Source organism: Artemia sp. Qi Xiang Cuo, chromosome 14, assembly GCF_049724085.1.
Source record: "Artemia sp. Qi Xiang Cuo chromosome 14, ASM4972408v1, whole genome shotgun sequence".
Classification (NCBI taxonomy): Eukaryota; Metazoa; Arthropoda; class Branchiopoda; order Anostraca; family Artemiidae; genus Artemia; species Artemia sp. Qi Xiang Cuo.
The window spans coordinates 42,547,032-42,570,889 of record NC_142807.1 but is presented as its reverse complement, the minus strand read 5'-3'; the positions used below and the strand labels follow the sequence as shown (position 1 = coordinate 42,570,889).

At 35.9% G+C, this 23,858-nt stretch overlaps 1 protein-coding gene across 1 annotated transcript in view; it reads right to left on the bottom strand.

Moving 5' to 3' along the window:
* Positions 1-23,858, bottom strand: part of Syn (synapsin) — a 186,546-nt gene that overhangs the window by 132,839 nt on the left and 29,849 nt on the right. Inside the window, exons 3-5 of the mRNA XM_089100068.1 lie at positions 18,549-18,758; positions 9,354-9,512; positions 4,893-5,039 (exon numbers count right to left, since the gene is read on the bottom strand). Of these exons, the coding sequence (XP_088956194.1) occupies positions 4,893-5,039; positions 9,354-9,512; positions 18,549-18,616 (374 nt within the window). The 5' untranslated portion in view covers positions 18,617-18,758. The remainder of the gene's footprint in view (positions 1-4,892; positions 5,040-9,353; positions 9,513-18,548; positions 18,759-23,858) is intronic.

The following is a 23,858-nucleotide window of genomic DNA, read 5'->3' as shown; positions in this document are numbered from 1 at the left end:
GGATGAAGGATGACAGATTTCCGAAGATTGTTCTTTTCGGCCAACCATCTAGGGCTAAAAGGAAAGCAGGTCGTCCCCGTCTGGAGTGGGAGGACGTCATAAAGAAAGATTTTAAGGAAATGGTAAATTCGTGAGCGGGTGTAAAAAGGGAGGCTCCGAATAGATTGAGATGGAGGAGGAGCGTGCGTAGCTGTGTTGGCCCCAGGCGGCTTGGTGCTGCGGTGAGTTGTTAGTATATATATATATATATATATATATATATATATATATATATATATATATATATATTTATATACATAGGGGGATAAGGGGACTAGAGCCCACCTTCCTCCAAAGGTGTGTTACAGAAAAAAATCATGCTTTTTTCGTGGTAGGGACTCGTTTGAATAGACTTGCAAATCTAAATATTCACGCACAAATTTCTATCAAACAGTTCATGGCAACGAACTGCAAGTATTGAGTTACCCTAACCAATAGTAGGCCCCAATAGCAAGTGGTGTTGATGAAAATTACGCCATCAAATGCAGCATATCAGAAAAACTACGGTTGAGGTTTCAAGCACCCATTTACAAAAATCAAAAATTCAGCCAATTTTTTTAGAGAAGGAAGGTAACGAAGGCGCGTTTACTTGATGTTTTTGTTTATTTTTTTTCCAGGGGTGGTTGTATAGCGATTGGTCGTATAAAATCGAGAGCTCTCATTCAAACGAAATTAAAAGTTCTAGTGCTATTTTCAAGTAGCCAAAAAGATTATGCCACAGCAAAGTGGCAACTTCTACCATTTTCTGGCACAAATCCTATCATTTTGTCCCAAACAGGGCCAAGCTAATATCGACCGAAAACTCAGAGAAAACCAATCAATTTAAAATTATCAAAAACTATATACTGAGCTTCCTAATTTCAGAGCCAGTACCTGACATCACCTGACATCTGAAATTCAGATTTTACTTTGAAATTTGTTTAAATGCAAGCACCCAAAACTCGCAGTCAATATACATATTCGAAGCTTCATTTAAATAAGTTGATTCACTTGATGTTGGACAAATTACGAGCAGTGGTGTATAATTGCGCATCAACTATTATGGAGGAAGGCTGGTGGGCCATTGCGCAGGTGGGGACGGTGTGCTTTTTGCCTCAAAAATTGTATTTTGCACTTTTAATCTCCATCAGCCTTCATTTGAACATAGAATAGGGTCCGAGAAGAGAGACATAAATTAATCTCTAATCTCCCTTCATTTGGGTTAAACCTGAATATGGGTGCTGCGGGGTGATTGCTCCAATCTAATTCCAGAAAAACATCATCCATTTTAACATAGTTCACATTCATATGCTTTCCGGCACAAATGGTAAAGAGGTGCGGGGGGAGCATCTTGAGCGTTGTTAGGGAATTTTCCAGAAGACAACGGAGGCAAGTTTTATGTTTAACCTCTAAAATAGAAATTGTGATTTCAAGATGTATATTAAAAGAATCGACTTTTTATGGTGATTCCAAATATATAAATTCATTAAACTTAGTTACCCAACAGAAGTTCCGAGCCTGAGAGAATTTGCTCCATTTATGAAAAAAGAGGAAAAGTCTCCATAAAAGGGGGAGTGATTTGGATAGAATTACGCCGTCAAATTCAGCATATCAGAGAACTCTATTACAAAGGTTTCAAGGCACTATCTACAAAATCTGAAATTTTGTACTTATTCTGAGAAAAATGGTCGCGGATTCTTCTTTCTATGTTCGTTTGTTGTTGTTTTTTTTCCTCTGGGGTGATCATGTCGAACTAATAGCCATAGAGTATCAGAAACATGCTCTTTAGAAAGGACACTGGAAGCTCTATTGACCTCTTTAAGTGGCACAAAATTGTGCCATAGCAAAGTGGTGTTTTCAGCCCCTTTGTGGCGTAAAACGACAATTTTGTCCCAAAGGGTGCCAAGTACCATTGAGTGAAAATTCTAAGATAGCTAATCGATTTGAAATTATGGAAAAACCATTTAATGAGCTATCCCGTTTCAGATACAGGGGTGCAATCTCAGTCCTCACGGGGTGCAATCGCGGCCCAATGCCTCACGGGGGTGCAATCGTTCCTAGAGATACACGCAGTTCATTCAAAATAAACGGAAAATATAGAAATTTATTTTAAAGCTTCATTTAGCTAAGTTTATTCATTTGAGGCTTGGTGAAGTTATGTACAGTGGTATATAATTGCGCACAAGCAATTACGAAGGAAAGCTTATATATCTTAGTATAGGTGGGGGAGTGTGCCTGAAGCTTCAAAAAATGGGACTCTATGCCGAAATTTTCTAACTCTGCGTAAACCTTCAGATAAATGTAGAAGGAGGCTTGGAGGAGGAGAGGAGGGGATACGGATCAATCCCTCTTTGATCCCAGGGATGCTTTTGAACTATGCCTGCAACATTGGCGCTGGGGGTGATAGTATCTTTCTTATTGCAGAAACTTTTTTCTTATATGAAACACTAAAGATTAAATTCACATGCCTACCGTCACGAAAGAAATATTATGTCAGAAGAACAACACGGTCGCAATCTTCGACCCCTGCAAACTGTGGCTCAAAGCCCAGTACAAACCTATTAAGATGTAATATACGACCCAAGTGTTAATTAAAAGCCATTGGGACTCTTCAGGGTTGTATATATTCACTGTTGAGTCTTCCATTTTCCCGAGGAAAGAGTAGCCAATAAAGGTAATTGATTTGGAGGTTGCTGCTTGCTTGGTAGAATTGCATTGCCACCTCCACAATTCCAAATGAATTGCTCTCTAAAGAGTTCGACAAACAAATTCGAAACTTCAGCTCATGTTTTGCTCTAGCTTCGTTCAACGTAAGCGATGATCGAACCATCAATAATCGTAATGTTTTCAGCTTCAAAGTGGCAAAACAAATTTATCACCAAATGAATTTAGTGGCACAACCACTAAAGGTGATTTTGGACCACCTTCATATGGCCAAATATACTTTTTAGACCCAATAAAGTTGTTGAAGAGCGCCTTGCACACCGTATAAATTGTGGGATCTTTCGTAACCTAATGGATCTCTGGGAAGAAATATTGCGAGACAGAGACAACTATGACAAAGGTTACATGAAAATGCAAGAAATGGAGGAGGATGTAAATCAACCTGCTGATTCAATGGGACAACAGCCTCGGTTGGAAGACAAGCAGCAATGAGAATCAGTATATATGAGCCTGTCTCGTAGCCGTGCTTGGGACCGCAGCTAAGCCGCCGGTCTCCCGGTACTCTTATCCCAGATTTTCCTCTCAATCACTCGGCCTATCTGTCTTGGCTTTTTCTACAATTAGCCATGTCTTGATGTCTGCAAAATACGTGATTTTCTTCATATTTCACTTCTCCATATTTCTTACTCGTTTAAAAAAGATCTTGCTAGAGTTTAATTGTTCTACAATGAAGGGCAACTAAAACTATTGCCGTCCGGAGACTCATATTAATTTTTCAATGGAGCTGAAAGACCTTCTTCCCAAAGATTTGTTTTTTCAAGAATGTAATATTCTAGTAGAATCCAGCTTCGATCAATAGTTCTTGTCACAGTGGAGGATGGTTGATACTAAATGACGAGAAAAAAATAGGCTAGACACAAGAGCTTAGCAGTGCTGTTAAAATCAATACTTTTGGAAAAGAAAAGATTATGAGCTATTCCAATTTACTACTATACCCCTTAGAGGACGAGTTTACTTAAAACCACATCAACAGTCAGCTAGACGAGAACTCTTCTGGCCCCTTTTTACATCATTGTACGTGTATAATAGCATGTTTTGTAGTAAAACATAAAATTAGCCATTGAGCCATGACTGTTTGTGCAAATAAACTTGCAAATATTTCTCTCTCTCTCTCTCTCTCTCTCTCTCTCTCTCTCTCTCTCTCTCTCTCTCTCTCTCTCTATCTCTCTCTCTCTCTCTCTCTCTCTCTCTCTCTCTCTCTCTCTCTCTCTCTCTCTCTCTCTCTCTCTCTCTCTCTCTCTCTCTCTCTCTCTCTCTCTCTCTCTCTCTCTCTCTCTCTCTCTCTCTCTCTCTCTCTCTCTCTCTCTCTCTCTCTCTCTCTCTCTCTCTCTCTCTCTCTCTCTCTCTCTCTCTCTCTCTCTCTCTCTCTCTCTCTCTTCAAAACAAAAGAGGGCGACAAAGTAGTTCATATACAGTATTAAACTAAAACGAAAAGAAAATTCCTCTGAATGAAGAAGGAAAACCTAAAATCGAACAGAAAATAAATGAATAATGAAGCTAAACTAGAAAACCCAATCTAATGCATACACAGCTAAAGAACAAAAAGTAAAAAAAAAACAAAAAAAAAGCAATACACAACTAAAATAGGACAGAAACTGCTACATGTGAGAAATGAATCTACAACAAACACAATTATTATGACCAATGAAGCCAAACTGAAATTACCACAAATTCATTTCCTTTATATTTGAGAGGACTGGATAAAAAAACAATGGCGAAAATAAGGATATTTTTAAATGTTAATATTAAATTACCCAAATTTTTCATATCATCAACTTATTTTCCTTGGAAACCTGAGTAGGTTATAATTTTTTTCGTTTAAAGCCCAGATGACACTTTAGCCTCAAGGGGGATTTGAAGGGGCTGCAACTTCACTCTTATCTGTGATGTGTTCTGTTTCTTTTTAAATTTGACTGTATTGTATAGCTCAATGGACTGCTTCGAGCATTACCAATCAATGTCTCAACAAACTTTTTAACCTATCCAGATAATTGAAGATTGAAAAGATTGGAATTAAAAGGAACATAACGGGAAGATTCTGGGAAGGTTCTTGGGAAATTTTGCACTCATTGAAAAACTTTAGTTTCACAGATAACTATCCCTATTCTCGCCGAATGTTTCCTGGAATCTCAGAAGTGCATAAAACTAACCTGACAACTCTGGACCCATTCCTTATAACAGCTAAGGATACAAAAGCTCCTTCAGGGTTAGCTGAAACAGATATTTCTTTGAATTCCGCCTGCTCCACTCTAATGTCCCAATCAACATGGATTTTTCTACCTCTAAAGTACCTTGACCTGCAAAAACATTTAAACTTGAGAATCTATTATGAAAATGGAAGAAATTCATATATTTTCAATCACTTTCATCGGTTTTTATTTCATTATTATGTTTTATTAAGAAATCAATAAATGTAGTTTTTTCTCGACATCTCAAATCAAACATACGAATCAATAAAAATTTATTAATTATACAGTTTTACCTTAAAATATAAATCGAGCACAGATGCTGTTCTTGCTGTTCAGAATCAGCTTACATAGAAGAAGAATCTTTGTTTGTTTGACTTAGACCAGTTGGCAGATTCCCAAGGGCAGTAGCATTTTATTCTAGCAATATCAAACAAAAGAAATTTTAAAATAAAATCATAACTTTTAAAGTAGTACTGAGTATTCCAAAAATCCCCAGTCAAACAAGTAATGGAATGGTAGCAAGCTACCAGTATTACACCAAAATGACATAATAGAAAAGGCTGTTGAAAGCTTATAGGCCACAAGAAATCTAAAGCTTCTCCAAGAGACCAAGGGTCCAATATAAAGTAGATGTCACAATGGGTACCAAAAGATATAGACAGAAAACCAACAACTAAATGTATACACATACTGTAACACCATCTATATTTTAATTCTCTACGGTCCCAGTTTTGGTAAATGGTAATCCCATTTGGATGCTCGTTAATTTTCGTGTGCCCCATCTTAGCAAGCTTGATCCTTATTTAGGTCATAAAGGACCGGGATAATGATAGGGCCCAATCTTAGTCTGACCATCAATGTCGAAACTTTCTACTGACTATCAGCAGCATTTTGTGCATTGGCAAAATAAACCGCTACCTCCCCATCTGTATGTAGATTTTGGGAATGAAATAATATTGGAATATCAAGAAACATCTTTAGCCTTGAATAAAAACACAAACATAAAAATATTCTCACCTCAGTTATTAAGTCAACATCAAACTTACACAGCTTTCCGTGTACAATAGTAACTTTTATTGTATATGAACGATAGCATATCACAAGCATCTGCCTTTTGTTAATCATTATCAGTTCGCTTATCGAGAAACAAAGCTTACAAGTTTCTTTTATTTCGAAACTATACCTAAGAGGATAAAGGATTGGTCCTTCACTATACTTCTGAATGAATTCCCCCATTAGGCTAGTTCTCCGTCATACCTAATTTGATTCTATTGCCTCGAATCGATTATAACCTCGGGCATCTAAAATGCCATTGATCCGTTTTCTAGTATAAAGGTTGATCTATTCCTCAAAAAGCTGAATAAAAACATAGAAAGGGCAGAAAAAGAGTTCCTACATAATTTACAGGTTGTTGAAGTTTTACATTCCCTGTGTAAGTTTCAGTATGTTATCTTTCTGCTCTCTTACGGTGACGCCTTAATGAATGACGAAAATTTTACTATCGCTACACAGCTGAGATTCAGCCCTATCTAACTACTGAACTAAATTTTCGAAACTTGGTGTACGGGGTTTTGAAATTAACAATACGTCAAAAATTACTTCAAAATCTTTGAAAAAAGAAAAAAAATTTCCTATTTTCTACGTCAATTCACATCCTTCTCAAAGAAAACAAAATTACGTCATATTATAATTCTGACTCAGTAAATAGATAGTTTGGAGAATAGTGATTTCAATGATATAAGGCTTTTTTCAATGACAATCTGGATTGTCGATTGACAATTCAGATTGTAAAAATTATATTTTCCGTAACAATCTAGTGATATGTTAGGTTTTCCTTGACAAATCTACAATGCTGATTATTATCTGAACAGTAAAAACAAGAATCTTAGTTGAAGGCAAGATTCTCGACTGGGATTGCAAAACCAGCGACAAAATTCAAAAAAGTTTTGACCATGGATTATGATGAAATCTTCAGAGCATGATATTTTTAGTAATATTTTCCATAAATCTACTTGAATGAGTCCATTGTCCCTCATTCCTCATGGTCGGCAAAACTTTGTCTACAAGCTTTCATTTCTGTTGATCAAGGCTTTGTCACCATACACAGGGTTGCAGCTTGGGTTTTCAGTTTGGGAGGAGGTGTGAAGAATGGGCCGACAAAATCGTCCAGTGTGCCGACAAATGCGGACACAAGCTAGATTAAACTAAAAACATAAGCTAAATTCCAAGGTGCCGGCACTGCGCTGACACCTTGGAATGGGGGAGGGAATTCAACCCCCCACCCTCAGGCTGCGCCCCTGACATTACATCCTACTTCATATACAATTGCAGAAATGGGATATTTGAATATAGAAATAAAAATTCTAGCACTGTCACATTCGACATCAGCGTCAGTCGGTATCAATAAGATAGATGACTGTAGATAGCTTAGTAGCTATCTACAGTCATCTATCTATTATATAGATATTGCTAGTATATAGATAACTATTAGATAGATAGATAACTATTAGATAAGATAGCTATTTTTACAATCCAAACGATTTTCCACGTAGACCTGAAAGGAACAGCGTCTGGACCTCTGGCTTCAGTCAGAATGATATTCTTCAATCTAGATTGTTAATTTTTCTTTTTTTTTTCACAGAAATTGCACAAAGGAAGGGAAGGAAGTTACCCCCCTCCTAAAAAAAATCCATATACATAAAAATCCCAAATCTGGTTCAAGAAGATCTTGAATAGTAGATCACAACAATAGACTAGATGATAGAGTTAGCTGTGGAAAACTCAAATGGTGATTTTGTTTCGTAAAGCCCCCCTTTTCAAGCAAATTTTGTAGCTTCACCTGTAACGGCCATCACAAGCCACGCAATGAAACAAACAGTAAATTTGTTTCCTAGTGTCTTTGGTATAGTATCACAAAAATTTAGTTTCATGGGAGGTCATAAATGATCCAAAAATGGAAAACATCCTGTCTCCACCTTTATTTATTTAATTTTTTGGGAGGAGGAGAGTCCTTTTTAAGGAATTGCAGCTACAATATAAGAGACAACAAGTTTCGAAGATAGAGCCCTGGAGTCATGTCAAAGTCCACTAAATAAAAGCATCAAATAACAAAAAAAAATTAGAACAAAAAAACGATATATCGGAAAACGGTTGGAACTTCAATTGATATGATTCTTGAGGTAAGTTGAATATTCGAAGCAGTTGCCTGTTAAGCAGGTGCTAGTTTAGGACTAATCATTCTGTATTTCTTCACTGAACAAAGCCTCTGCATTTTCATTGAAAATAAATAGAAAAGGACATATCCCCCCCCCTTCACATTTAAAAATAAGTTGTGTGCCTCCCTATAATGGTGTTAATTTACTATTCGTACAGGCATGGGTAGGAGCAGTAAAACTAGACCTGTTCTTAAAACTAACAGGTAGAAATTTCATTAATGCAAGTGAACTCAAATTTTGTTAAAATAGTTTTTTTTTTCGTTTTCTTGCGATTGCCCTTCCCAGAAAAAAAAAATCCTTTACAACTTCTAATTTGGTATTTTTACGACATATTCTCTCTAAAAACATTCTCACCGCCACAATGTGTACGTTGCAATACTATCCTATACACCTCTAGAAAACGATAGTTAAAACGCCCAGTGTGCAAGCATGCATTTAATTCCATAGCAGAGGTGTTAAAAATCGATTCCTTATTTTACCAATCATTTATTGCAGTGAAAGGGGTTGGCAGTATTGCTGCCGTCGGCGTTTTTTTTTAAGAATAGTTTTTTTAAAGCCCAGTGTGTACATCGCATTATTATCCTATACACCTCTAAAAAAACGTTCTGTAAAACAAACACTCTTTAAAAAAGACCAAGTATGTTTTGTACCTTTGACAAGAACACTACGGCGCCAGTTCTATGACCTAGACAGCGTCAAAGTTTGTTTAATATGGATTATACGACGAAGTCCCCTAGTTTTGCAGAAAGAATTGAAGGCAACATCAGATACAATATAAAATCACATCACTCATTGATAGATCACTAGTGGTGGTAATTTTGCTTTCCGCGCTATGTTCGAAATGGAAACTGTCTCTTCAACATTTTGTAACGCTGGAAAGAGGAAGCCGTTGATAATTCATTCGGTCACGGCTTATACTGTAAGAGCCAGCGTCTTATACCGTTTTACACGTCCACATATGCCACTTGACCTTTAAGAGGTTACGTTTTTAGGTAATTTCCTATTGCTTTATTATAAATGTAGTCATCTAAGGCCCATTTAATATATCAGTCTTAGTTTTACCTTTATGATAGAAATGACGACAGGCGGCTCCAAAGGCGATTCTAGTTCATTAAACAAATTAATAGCTAACTAGAAACAAAGGAGAAGCAAATCTTTAATATTTTAGAATCACCTAAGCTTTTAACATTTGAAAATGTGTGCTTACCAGTCAGTTGCCTGGTCGTCAACAACTAAAAGTGTGAAGCACCGATCTTTGTTGTATGCTGGTTTCGGCTGCACTTGCTGGGTTACATTTTGTATTTCACCTCTAAGGTTGGAAGTAACATTGGACGCTAAGCTCGAAACCCTCTGCAGAAAATTTTCCCTAAAAATTATAATATGAATTAGAAGAGCTAATTGATCAGGGAAAAATTATAGCCATTTGAATTTACATCAGGCAAACACCCCACTCCCCCCCCCCCTCCAATGATCACCAATGGTGCTCTGTAATATTTACCAACCGCCCCTGAAAGGCGAAGGAAAACAGAAAAGAGAAATATGTTTCGGTATCTTCTACTTTATTAGCAATATTAGATAATCCATACATATCAATAAATAAACTATAATATATATGCAAATCATTCGTACTTTTTGTACAGTTTTGTTATTACCAAATCGTAGATTTAAAAGAAGTAGTTTTATGTTTTACTTTTGAAGCAATATCAGTTCTCTGACCGAAAAGATGTAATACGTTCCCGTTGCATTTTTTTAAGTGACCACACAAATCCCCGCCCAAACAACTCTCTACCAGTCAAAATGATATATAAACTAGTGTTGCGTCCAGGCCCAAAATTTTAGCTTTTGAGATTTTAAGAGACTCAAGTTGCGAAATAAGTGTCGTATAACAAAGCACGGTATATAGCTTAAATATTAAATATTAAGAAAGGTTTTTCAATATCCATCACAGTTTTTTTTTCTTCTAGGGATTACGGGTATTTCGTGATTATAAGGCTGGTATTGCAATACGAGAGTCCAAAATCAAACCAGGATAATTACAAACATTATTTCTCAAATAATGCTTGACTTCCAGTAAATTTGGTTTTTAACGGTTTCTAAGTTACTAAAAGTGAAATATATAAAAAGAAACTTTTTCGCATGGAGACATTGATCCTCGTAGCGCAGGTACGGACCTCCTGATTCTGTGCCTTCGGCTGAGAGTAGCCTACTATACGTGGTTAGGGGCAAATTATCCGACACTTATTTTCCCCCAGATTTCTGCAGATAACCATTTGAAACTGGGTCAACTCTGGCTGAGCTTACAGTCACAGGGCTAACACCCATTCCAAACCAAATAATAAGCGATATTAGGACTAGAACCTCTGACCTTACGGGCACAGGATTACAAGTCCATCACGCTGATCGTACCCAACCAATGACCGAAAATATCGAGAAATGGCTCATTCCAACGGAAATTGAAAGTTCTGCTCTTTCTTATATCTGAAAACCTTGTTTTTTTTTTTAATATCAATAGCGGAGGACCGACCTTTAGCCTACTCGGTGAAATGAACTTTAGACATAAGAACGGTGCCCAGCGTATCCCCCCCCCACCACGGATATGTGTATCCCCCATACCCTGATCCACGCAAAAAAAACTTTTTTGTGCAGTTTTTCCAGATTTAGTTTCTTTAACAAAAATACAGAGGGGAAGGTATTTTTCCAACTCTGGGCTATGAGTCACTTCTCTCCCATTAATTTGCATCCTTGGCATGTGCAAAGACTGGAAGATCTTGTTCTAACTCTAGGTTGCTTAAAATAAATTTCAAGGGGTTTTACAAACAACAAATATAGAAACAAGCCCAAAATAAAACATTTGCGTCTTTAGAAAGGCTTACATAAAAAATATACTGTTAAATACCCACTTTAGGTAACTTGTAATTCTTGAGGGAGTCTATTAAGCTGTGCCTCAATTGTGCTGACGAGATTCAGTGTCAGAGCGAAGATAATCAACCCGAAAAGCTATTACCGTCAAGCAAAGAAGTTTGATGCCCAGTTACTTACATAATCAAGGTTTTTTTTTCTTTCCGTCGCTTCGTTAAAACTCACCCATTGCTGATTGCCAAACTTCGTTTTTTGACTTTGTTTTTTATAATTTCTCTCCGGTATTTTGGTGTCCCTTCCCAAAAGGATGTAAGAAAAATTCCCTTCACAAGAAAAATATATCAAGGGCAATGCAGCACTGAGGTGGGGAAAACAAATCTACACAAAATTGTGACCTATCTAGATCGTTTTTTCAGGCCAGAAAATGTTAGTGAGCCAATTTTAAGAAAAAAAATTACCGAGCCATTTTTGCATAAATATATATATATATATATATATATATATATATATATATATATATATATATATATATATATATATATATATATATATATATATATATATATAATAATAATAATTTATTTATGACCCACATATGAACATTATAAATGACACTGCGGAGTAATGGAAAATATAAAAGAAAAAAAAAAAGAAAAAATAACAACATCATTACGAAATCAAACAACAACAACAAAAAAATACAAATTAACCGATATCACGATGAAAAAAACAAACTAAGGGGTCAGTGGCAGAAACAACATTAGGCCTACTAGTATTCATAATCATATCAGAAGTCACACTGGCCAGTCGCGCGCAAGCATCAATGACACCATACCGGGATACATTTTTTCTATTTTTAACACGGCCGGGTAAATACATCAGATATTTGCAATTTCTAAAGTAACCACTTCTAAGTCTCCGTAAATCTTTTTTCCTCAGTAAGTGGTAGAATCCAGATATAAAATTTACTCCTGGAGAGCAAAAACTATTATAAAGCCGAGCTAGGCCCTTACGGTTATAACGCCCTCTATTTGGAGATATCTTACCATATGACACACGAATATTTTTTAATGCATTAGTAACCAACTCGGAGCAAGTTTCAGAAATGGACGGGCAAAACGATATACCAAGTCACTTGACTTTATCCAAACTAGGTAATGAAATCGAACCAAGGTTTAATGGAGATAAAGAAATGCTAATATTAAAGCACATAAACTCACACTTTCCCATATTAACAGATAGGCCAATATCACCAAGTAGAGTGGACAGCTTGCGGAAGTTCTGAGCCAGCCCTCGACGAGAAAAACTAACTAAAAGGACACCGTCGGCGTATGCAATATAACTTACACCAATATCACGAAAAAACACAGTAGGAGATAGATGTTTTAAACAAGTAGCGAGGACACATTTAAATATATAAGGAGATAAAACTCCTCCCTGTCTAACGCTTTTCCTAACTGCTACCGAATCAGAAGTATTTGACAGCCACTTAATACGCACATAAGAATTATCATACCAATAATGCAATGTAGAAATAACTGAATAATTGACTCCGGAACAAACAAGGGAATGCAAGGCCTGGGTGTGAACAACATTATCAAAAGCCCCGGAAATGTCTACTGTGCAGCAATACAATGAACGCTTCTGGGCAAAAGCTTCCTTTAACAACCGGCTGAGCACCATGATGCGCCTGTGGGGCAACCAACCTCTCTTCTAAATCCTAGTTGAAAAGACGAAAAATCGTACTTAGAAGTTATTTCAGGCAAAAGGACATACTCGAAAATCTTACTCATAAAGCAAGATACAGTAATCGGTCTATAATTCGAGTATGAATCTGGATCTTTACCGCGTTTAAGTATAGGCGTGACACTACCGGAAAGAAAACTATCAGGAACCAGAGATTGAGCTATACAAATCTGGAATAATAACTGCATGTGGTTCAACAATAATGGGCAATCATATGCAAAATTCCTAAAGCATAGGCCATCACAATCAGGAGAATCTGATATTTTTACTTTCTTCAGCGCCCAATGTAAATCACTCATACTTATCGCAGGGACTCTATAGTGACAAACAGACACTGGCAGGACCGAACTAAGTAGATTAGAAAAATGTTTCTGAGCACACTGATTAAATACGGAAAATATGTCAATATGATGGCGCACAAAATTCATAAGGTTTAATCCCGACTGAGGTGGGGGAGAACACTTACTGCTATTGATAACTCTATTCCAAGTCATTTTATTATTTGGAGCGTCCCACGCGTTGAGCCTTGCATTACGAAAACAAGATTTGTATTCTTTCTTCTTTTTTTGCTTGACTGTAAACACAGCACCGGAGGACGGTCGATCGCAAGCGTTCCACAATCGCAACCAAAACTTTGTGCGGTTCTTTACTTTTTTCACTTCTGGATGTATATTCCACAGGGGCTTGCAAGACCCAGAACGCACGCGCTCAATCGGAACCGCAACTTTTGTGGCCGACTTTAGACATGCCACTATATGGTAATAATGCGAATTTAGGTCTTCCTTAGAATCAAGGCACTTTATCGAAGTCTGGAGCAAGTGAAACGGGACTTTAATAGTTGAGAGTAGAGTGCATGAAGTAATATACATAGTAATATACATCTGAACGTTTATCCGATTCCAATTGGGCTTTTGATACCATTTTGAATGGGGACCCTTAAAGTGGGCTTGAACATCAGGAGGCTCAACTAGGCACGAAATAGGGAGATGGTCATCATTGATTTTATCTTCATCAACAAAAACCTCGGATTTAATTAGACCGGACTTAGACACAATAATATGGTCGAGATTGGATTTAACGGAGCCTCGATTATGAATGTAAGTATAAGCCAGGTTCTTAGCTGCGACATGATAGACACTTGGCAGAGAATCTAGCAGGAGATCAGATGAGGTCAATATGTCAGTATTCATATCCCCGGCTAAGATCCAATCAACATTTTTATCTGCAAATTTTATGAAAAGAGATTTCAGTTTATGGCAAGCTTTAGCAAAAGCAGCAAATGACTGAGTATTTCGATGATTGCATGGGAGATACACATTTACAAAAGCCATGTTATTACACTGGATTGCTAGAATATTAGCATCAGAATAAATTTGCATAGGCTGATATCCCGACCGAATGAAGATAGCGGTGCCACCGGAATGGCGACCGCGGGTCTTTTTTGCTTCTCGAATAAATATATCATGTGTAGCAGACCGCCTTAAACTGTTCGTATTAACTTTGGAAAGTAGATGCTCCTGTAGGAATACAACATCAAAATTTAGCAGCTCGTCGATTTGCAGATCCTTATCTTTAGTACCATTAATGTTCAGAGAAACAAAACTTAAGGCTGTAGGACTGTAGGAGAAGTCATCATGTTGTCTTGGCAAGCGCATTTCTCAGTACCGAAAACTTTAAACTATAAGAAACATGATTTCCTCCGCAATTGGCACACTTAGGAGCAACTGAGCAAGGGTTGTCCGTGGTGTTTTCGTGAGCCCCAGCACAGCGGGAACATTTTGGTAAATCAGGAGAACGTGGGCATCTAGTAATAGTGTGATCTACCCCATGGCACCGGAAACAACGACGCAGTAATTCTTGATGGATTTCAACACGAAAAAGCTCATATCCAAGTCGGAGACCATGGTTAATTGCATTTTTCAGTGCTAACTTATCCAGAAATTCCAAACGAAAACATTTTGAATGTCCTATTTTTATAGCACGTGCTAATCCCGGTATGCTTTCCTTTAGAGATGATTCTGATACATTTTCAGGGATACCCCGAACATAAATATAAATATAAATATATATATATATATATATATATATATATATATATATATATATATATATATATATATATATATATATATATATATATATATATATATATATATATATATATATATATATATATATATATATATATATATATATATATATATATATATATATATATATATATATATATATATATATATATATATATATATATATATATATATATACTAGCACATAAAAAAAACGCAAAACATACTATTTCCATTTAAACGTCGAAAAAAACGTTCCTGGTAAGACTTGCTTCCCCCTCTTGGGAAATTTCCTGATGACACTCGAGATGTCCCTCCATCGTTCCATATTTCGTGCCGGTTAGTAGATGAATGTAATCTTTTATATTACAAAGAAAACATTTTGCTTCAATAAGAAGGCAACTATCACCTCACAGCACCTGCATTAAGGCTTAGTCGAAACTAACGGTGATTGAGCATTAATTTATATTCCCCCCCCCGGGGGTCCTGTTCCAAATTTAACTAGATGTTCGCTAAAAGTTAGAAACTTTAGGTGTTAAATGCACGTTTTGTGGCATTAAGCACCCAGGCATCCCTCGCACTTCAGCTACACAGTGACCCACCGGCCCTCTTCCGTAATAGCTGATGCGAAATAAACATAATTTTAACAAGTATCAAGAAAACCAACTTGGTTAATGAAGCTTTAAAATAAGTATCTATATTGATCGTTTAGTTGGACTATTTTACTCTTTAAGAACGACAGAAAACGTCACTTTGCTGTGGCACAATCTTTTTGGCTATTTAAAAAGAGCACTAGAACTTTTAGTTTCCGTTCGAATGAACTTTCTTCCGATTTTCTAATACCATTGGTTCGATCTGATATTTGCTATAAAAAAAAAAAAAAAAAAAAATGAAGACGCCTTCGTACACTTCCTTCTGGAAAAAAAGCAAAATTCTACATGTCGTAGATAGGAGCTTGAAACCTCTAAAACAGAGGAATCTCTAAAATAGAGTTTTTGATATGCTGAATGTGATGGCATAATTCTCATCAAAATCACTGGCTCTTTTGAGGGTGTTTTGCCCCTTTTTCGAATATCAGCCAGGTTATCTCTGGCTTTTAAATTTAGGTGGGCAATTCTAAATAAAACGAATATTGCGAATATAGAACCACCATAAAAAAAACCGATTCATTTGATGTTTGTACTGTTATCAAAACTCCTTTTTCAGTTTCGGTTACTGTTAGCACGAGTAGGTACTGACTTATGTTCGTCACCACGATCTCATTGACATTCTAGTAGGGGCATAGTTTGGTATTGGGCAGGGGGGGGGGGCAAACTACCTCCTCCAGACTTCATTTTGCCCCCCCCCCAGCTGAAATTTGGTTTCAGAAAAAACTAAAAACTGGTCAAAACTAAGATAAGCCTGCATAATTCAAGCATCCAGAGAAACAGGTCAGTTTTCTTTTGTATATATTTGTCCTTATGGTAGTATATGACTCATTTTTCCTTTTTCACTGTCATTGCAGTTGATTCGTGAAACACTGGCTCCAACTTTGCCCCCTCCCCCAGGATTTTGATGAAATTACGCCTTTACATTCTAGCATAAAGAGCAGGGTTGACACCACTTTAAAATTACAGATAGTCTTAAGACACTCTGAGTTTCACTTAACTATGTGTGCAATCACTGCACATTCTAAGCATTAATGCCATTCACCACTTTCATGACAAAAAAAAACTTAATTTCATTTAATTACAAGTTAGTTATTAGTAATCTTTTAGCTAAAATAAAGAAATTCTTATATGTTGTCTCTATTTCTTGGGACAAACTAATTTGCTGCATTGTTTATTTAGATGTGCGATTTTAAACAGAATTCATTGAACTTGTATTATCCGGCAGGAGAGTTGTGCACGTGGAGAGTTGCATGGGTACGGAATTTAGAGGTGGATTCCTGCGTGGCATTGAGCTGTAGGCAAGGAAGTTTTACGATGGGGAGTTGAGTAGTAGCCATTACTGTTGAATTTGGTAGCATAACTGAAGTATTTTCTTTAAGTTTTGTATAGTTTTATTACTTATTTTTTCGTAATGCAGGATTTTTATGATACCGTTAATGCAAATCGAATGATTGTGTTTGCTTGCATAAAAAATTTCAAAAATCCGGACGCATATAGGAAATCAGTGTAAAAGTTTGCGTTACGAACACAGAAAAAAACTGCGGTAGCTACTTTCAAAAATTAGCTTGTCCGAAAAAAATGACAAAAAAAATGTAGGAGATGAAAACTAGATCATACATTGAAATAAGCACTCATAGAAATATCAGCATCATATATCTAGTTTTTCTTTTCTTTTAATATAAAGCATGACAAACATCAAGGGAAATTCTTGGTGTGATTTTGAATAGATTTCTATATTCCTTATCGATCCTTAGGGAAATTTCTCTAGAAAGTCTAAGAGCAAATCAATCAAACGAAACCATTAGATGAAAACTAGAATGGGACCTGAAATAAGATTAACATAAAACAGTAAAAGATCTCAAGCCGAACTGGCCAGCCATGACAAAAAAAAAACAAAGAAATGAATATAAAGAGGACAACGGGTCTATGGCCTGTAAATGAAAACGAAGAGAAACGACAAAAATTCAACGAATATTTTTCCCGTATACAATAAGGCATCTTCAGCGTAGAAAATTTTATTGAATTTATTATTAGAGATTAAGCAGGAGAAGTCGAATCCTAATATCGTGCTGGTAGTAAAAGAGAGGAGAGGCGGACTGATATTCTTTTGAATGTTGGGTTTGGGTATAACCAAGGGTGGTTTACACTAGTTTTGGCACTTTTCTACAAATTAATTTAAAAAAGAGACTTCAAAAAAGAAGTTTTTCAACGAAAAGTGAAGAGCCACATTAAACCAAAGACGAACAGAACTAAAGTAAACTAATAATTCAAATTTAAAACGAACAGAAATCACTATCGACGAATAAATGGGATCCAAAAAGAACAGAAATTACCACAAATAGGGGTACAACTGACGCCCCTCTAAACGTTATAGTGTCATTTGTGCTTCAGTGAAAATTTTTTTTTATTTCGAACAGTTTGTCTTTATTCGTCATAATATCGAAAAAATAAATTCCTCATGATAGCCAGGATTACCGAAAAACCTAGTATAATTAGTCAGACTGTTTAAAATTAGACTGATTGTAAAAAAGAAAAGATCCAAAATAAATCTTGTTTCAGTAAAGTTTTAAGTTTAACTTAATTATTCAATGTAATTTATGTACGCTTTGTACGTCATTTATTCATTGACAGTGATTTCTGTTCGTTTTTATTTCATGTGGCTCTTTACTTTTCTTTGAAAAACATTGTTTTAGGAAATCAAATTTAACTAGTTTCTGTTAGTTTTTAATTGACATTGTTTTACTTATTGCTTAATAAAAGGAATATTTGTAGAGTTTTGTTTTTTTTGGTTTTTCTGCTTGAGAATCAGGATTTTGGCTTGTTATTTACACTTGGACGAAATTTTGCAACAACTTTTAATAATAGTTTTACTATTGAACTTCGGATGGATGCATAGGGGGATATTATTCAAACAAATTGATTGAAAATGTGCATGATTTTTGACCTTCTAAAGGGCTGAAGCCATCTTGAATCCCATCATGTTATAGCTAAAGTCTAAGAGATTGATCAGTTAATTAATATTATTTGCATATCTTAGATTTTCTTCAATTCTAACCAATAGAAGTAAAAAAGAATTACTTTGACTTCAAAGGGGAAGTTGGAGCACTTGGGGTCTTTACACTTGACGGTTTAAAAGAAAGAGACATTTCAGGTGGGCCAGCTGAGGATGGTCTACTAGTTTGTCCTCCTTGCTGGGGTACAGCTTGAGGTGGCGGCCTTGGGTTGTTTTGTGGCTGTATTGGAACTGGCTGTTGGTCTTCATCTTCAGTGAGGTCACTTGCAGAAAACCTAAAATGAATTACAAATTTAAAAAAGCACATATAGATTGTAAAAAGAGTTAGAAAAAATAAACATGAATACTAAAAACGATTTGAATTATTTCACTGTTAACACAGCTGGGTAAAACTGGGTAAACACCATAGATACGTCATTACTAAAGCTCTTGTAATCTGAATGAGATATTGCTTTACTATTGCAAAGGCTATCAAAATTAACTTGTATTTACGCCTATATGGACAATGAGTTATGCTAGTAATGCCTTCTTTGTGTCTGAAAACTTCCCCACTCAAAAACAATTGTCACACATAGAATAAATTAAAGGCATTATAATTGAAAAGTCAAGTGGTTAGCATGCTAGCCAAGTGGTGCTGGTTATTCGGTTTAGATCAGGGGTCAATGGCACAACCAAGGCTGTATCCAGTACAGGTTAGGGGGTTTGAACACCCCCCCCCCCCAAATGTTTGTCCGACTCGTAAAAATGTAACAAAAATGAATATAAACAAATTTTTTGTGCGTTTTTTTATAATCCCCCCTGAAAAAAAAAATCCTGGATACGGCCCTGGGCATGACACTGTAAGATCAACCAGAGTCGACCCATGTCTAAATGGGTACCTGGAGAAATCTGGGGAGGGTAAACAGGAAGGATGTGCGAAAGCGCAGGATGGCTGGCCCCCAACCCCCCATTGCACTTCCTAGCTGAAGGACCATTAAAGGGAGATCAGGACCGCCAATAGCGACTGTAAAGTCCAATGCCGTATCCTTTACCTTTATTTTATTAAAATTGAATACCCAAAGTATGCAAGCATAATGCTCAAATTTCATCACAAATGTAGCACAGTTGAAGGTAACTGAAAATCATAATGGTGCCTACGCAACTGAAACCTACACAAGTGACCACCACATAGCTCAACTCCATCTGGTTCAACCTATAGTTTTCAAGGTTAAAAAAAAAAATGAGTTTAACAAAAAAACGCGAAAATAAACGTTTAAAAAACATGGGATCCTTTTCTAGCAAAACATATAGCAAATAAAACATACAGAACATACAGCAAATTTAGAAAATGGCTTATGATATACAGAAGCAAAAGTGAATTAAAGGAAATTCAACCGCTAAGGGTTTGTAAGAGATTACAAAGTGATAAATCCATCCTTTTCCGACTAAGCCCACTCCCTGGAAAATTTCGTTTAGTTAGAGAATGCAACAAACATCTATCAAAAACTATCAAATAGGAAAAGCTGTGGATGAGGATTATCAATGTTTCATATAAGTTGTCTCTATACCACAGCTTTAGAGACATTTGATATTATGATATTTGTTTTACAGCATATTTTTAGTATCTCACAACGTTTGTAATGTTTGCAAAAATTCCCTTACAATAATGCAGATATGAATAGCATGTAATTTGTTAACTGTTAATTTTAAGATTGCTTTCATATCTGACTCCAAAGCAGCGCCATCACAATCAGTTGCATTAGATTGATGTATGCCACTGCAAACGTTCATACATTGAAAGTCAGAGACAAAAACTACTTTTTAATGCTCTTTAGACTGGTATTCAAAAACAAGAACGATGCTAAAAATAAATTTGAATGGTTAGCATAAGTGAACAGATGGTGCTAAGTATTTCAGTGATATTTCTGTGTTTGCTTGTTCAAGTGAGTGTGTGTGGCATTTTAAAATATTACCCAAACCTAAAAGCTAAGATACTACCTTCAAGAGAAAAAAAATGATTGCATAAAAACGTTTTTACTATTTTCACATCAGTATGGCTTAGTGCCATTAGTTATGTGTTTTTATATCAAACAGCAAGTCTCTGAATTTTCACTATACAAAAGTAAATTAGTAGAGTTATTTGCAGAATTTCCAAATTATAGCATGAGTTGAGAAGCAGTCTAAGTTGTGTGAACTTGGATTTGTATGTTACCTGGCTTACCAATTGGATAATCATCTTACAAATAATAGTTACAAATATATTTCTTTGCACACATTTAATGCCCAAATAAGGGTCGCCAGTTTCAAATCAGTCAATACAACTGTATTGACTTTGTGAAGAGGGACATAGTCTCTCAATTTTTTTTTCTTTTCACCCAGATGCAGGCTGGGTAAGACCGTCCATATAGAAAGGATGATGGTATGTAGCCCCAAAGAATGGATGGCGGTAGAAACTCAAGGAAGACCTCATTTGATCACAAATTTCAAGTTCTAGTGCTCCTTTGACGGGACTAAACCAAACAGAGATTAACATGCCATCCCTAAAACACTCCAAGTCACAGCCACCCCGTCCAGCATCAGATCAAAATTTCAAAATGGATGAAATAACTGTAGGAAAACAGTTTCCAAAGTAGCAGGAGGTGTGTTTGGGAGGATAAGATCAGAACACTTTTATTTAAACACAAATAAATATATAATCTGGGAAAAAGAGTGCACATGCCTAGTGCCATACTTAAGCGCTGCAAATTAAACACAAACAAAAACGAAAGCTACTTTAACTAACTTATCAAACAAAAGAACTGGAACTATTCCCCTACTGAATTAACTTTCATATAGATCATGTTACAGGAAGTATTACAGTAAACATATAAGGTGGTTTTAAATGGGTTATAATATGATTATAGTATGGCATAATATGATAACAAGATTTCAGTATGGATAAAATTACTGAGGATCTGAAAGATGCCACCAGACAGAATAATAGTAAAATATTACATTGGCATGTTAAGAAACTGAGATGAAGAAGTCCATCTGGACTTGTTCCAGTTAGGTTGTTTGGTGAAATTTTGCACAAATCTTGGGGGAATATTTCAGGCAGCTAATTTTCATGAAGGCAAGTTTTCCTTGGGGTGTATTTTTTCAGCAGGATGTTTTTGGAGGTTAGTTTTCTTTACAAGAGAGATTTTCCTAGGGTACGTTTTCTGGGACTGAGTTTTCTAAGGGGTTAGTTTTCCAAAGAAATTGTTCAAGGGCAATTTTTATCAGGATGAGTTTCCTTCTTATGGTGTTCTGGAACATGCACCCCCTGCAATGCTCCTCCCCTACCACATCCACTTTACATGTATAGACACGTTATAAATCTTTGAACTCATGATCTTTGAGGGAATCCATAGGGAACGGTTTTCACTGATTAAACCTTTAATTTACAGAATCTTTTAGAATCAGATTATAGTATGACTGATCTAAATCACAAATGGAGTTTGGTTTCCAACAAAATTGGTTGATATGAATATATGAGCTTTCTGATTACACATCTGAGGCTAATATTAAAATAATGTCCAAAATCAAAACGTATCTATTGCAGGTTTTAAAAAAGACCATGCAACACCCTGTTCAAATCTTGAGTCATGCAGGATTTTTGAAAACATATTCTCAGGAATTATTTTGGGCTTTAAATTCATTTCTGAAGTTTTAATTCATGTATTTCAACAGATTTTCAATATAGAATGCAGCTACTAAACAAGATTTTTATAAATGATTGAAAATATTACCAAGAAAGAGGCATGCAGCACACCAATGCTATGGAAGCTGAAAATTGAAAAAAGCAACAACTTGGCTTGAAAAACCTATCCCAACACTAATTTGTCCCAAAATAGTTTACACTAATACTATGCCTGTATGCCTGTGTATCTGTTGTCAGAATCAGCCTAATAAGAGGGAAATCACTGTCCTTCCATATTTTCAATTTAAAAAAAAATTTGCTTTGAATCTTTACTCAGACCAGTCAATCTTAAATTATGCTTGAAAGTTAAACATTGCCCAACTCACCAAATAATGCACTGTCAATATTATAGCTGCTCCTACATTTGACTATGTCTCCAACAGGTGGCTCAGATATTATTAGCAAATGTTCATTGTGTAAAAATTATGTTTTCACAAGCTAATAAGGAATTGTAAGTAACAACTGGGATGACAGGCACAGACCATAAGTTTTACTGAATAAAAGGGATTCCACACTGTATTGGGGCTGGTGCTAGGTGGCTCACTAACAAAAAAATATGTTAGAGCAATAAGAACTCAGATGGTAGTATTGTTAATGTAGAATTTGCAAATCTTTAGAATCTCCAGTGCTGGTGCACAAAATACAATAAGTTAATGAAGAATTTTCAGAAAACAGTGACAAAAACACAACCTAAGCAGATGTTTGGGCATACAATAGCCATCTTCAGCAAAACAGTTGCAACTACTAAACAAAGAGACCAATAGCAATCAAACTTGATTAAAAGCCCATTGAACGTTGAATCAAAAACCACAAGGAATATATAAAAATTTGGGGAGAGCTACATCATCTCACAAAGGTTCTGTGCGTCTTGCCTGAACTTTATGAGGTAATGAAGCAAGGGCTCTCTTCAGTTTTTTTTTATTTTTAGTTCATTCAGTTACAGGAGCAAATAGACAGGGTTCCAGGTAGAAATATGGTGTTTTTATTAGGGGATTTTAACGCCTAGATCAGTAGAAATAGGGATAGATGGTATCCTAGCATAGGTAAATTCTGTGTAGGAAAGGAAAACAGTAATGGCCAAAGACTGTTGCAATTTTGTAGGTATAGCAATCTAGTTATAACTACTATAGTATTTTGTCATAAAATGGCCCATAAGTTAACATGGTATTACATGATGGTAAGACAGCAAACCTTACTGATTATGTTATTGTAAACTGAAGACTGGCAAGATCTATACAAGATATTAGGGTATATAGAAGTGTTGTTATTGATGCTAAAAGTAAATATCATCATCTGGTAGTGTCTAGGGTTAATTTAAAGCTTAAATATTGGAAAGGTAACTACCTTCTGGGAAGTTATGATGTTGGTAGACTCCAGGATGAGAATTTAACATAAAATTTATAGGACTAGTTGAATACTAAACTAGAAAGTTTAAAATTTGACAACATGGAAGATGGATGGAATAATTTTAGGAAAACAATTTGTGAAGTTGCTGATGCTGTCTTAGGGATGAAAGTTAAGACCGCAGCTAAGAATATTTGTGAAAAAGTTTTATGTTTAATAGAGAGGAGAAGGTGCTTGTACAAGAACTATCTGAGTGATAGATCATATGAAAACAAAAGAAATGTAAAGAAAGTGGAGAAAGCATTAAAATATAAACTAAGGAAGTATGAAG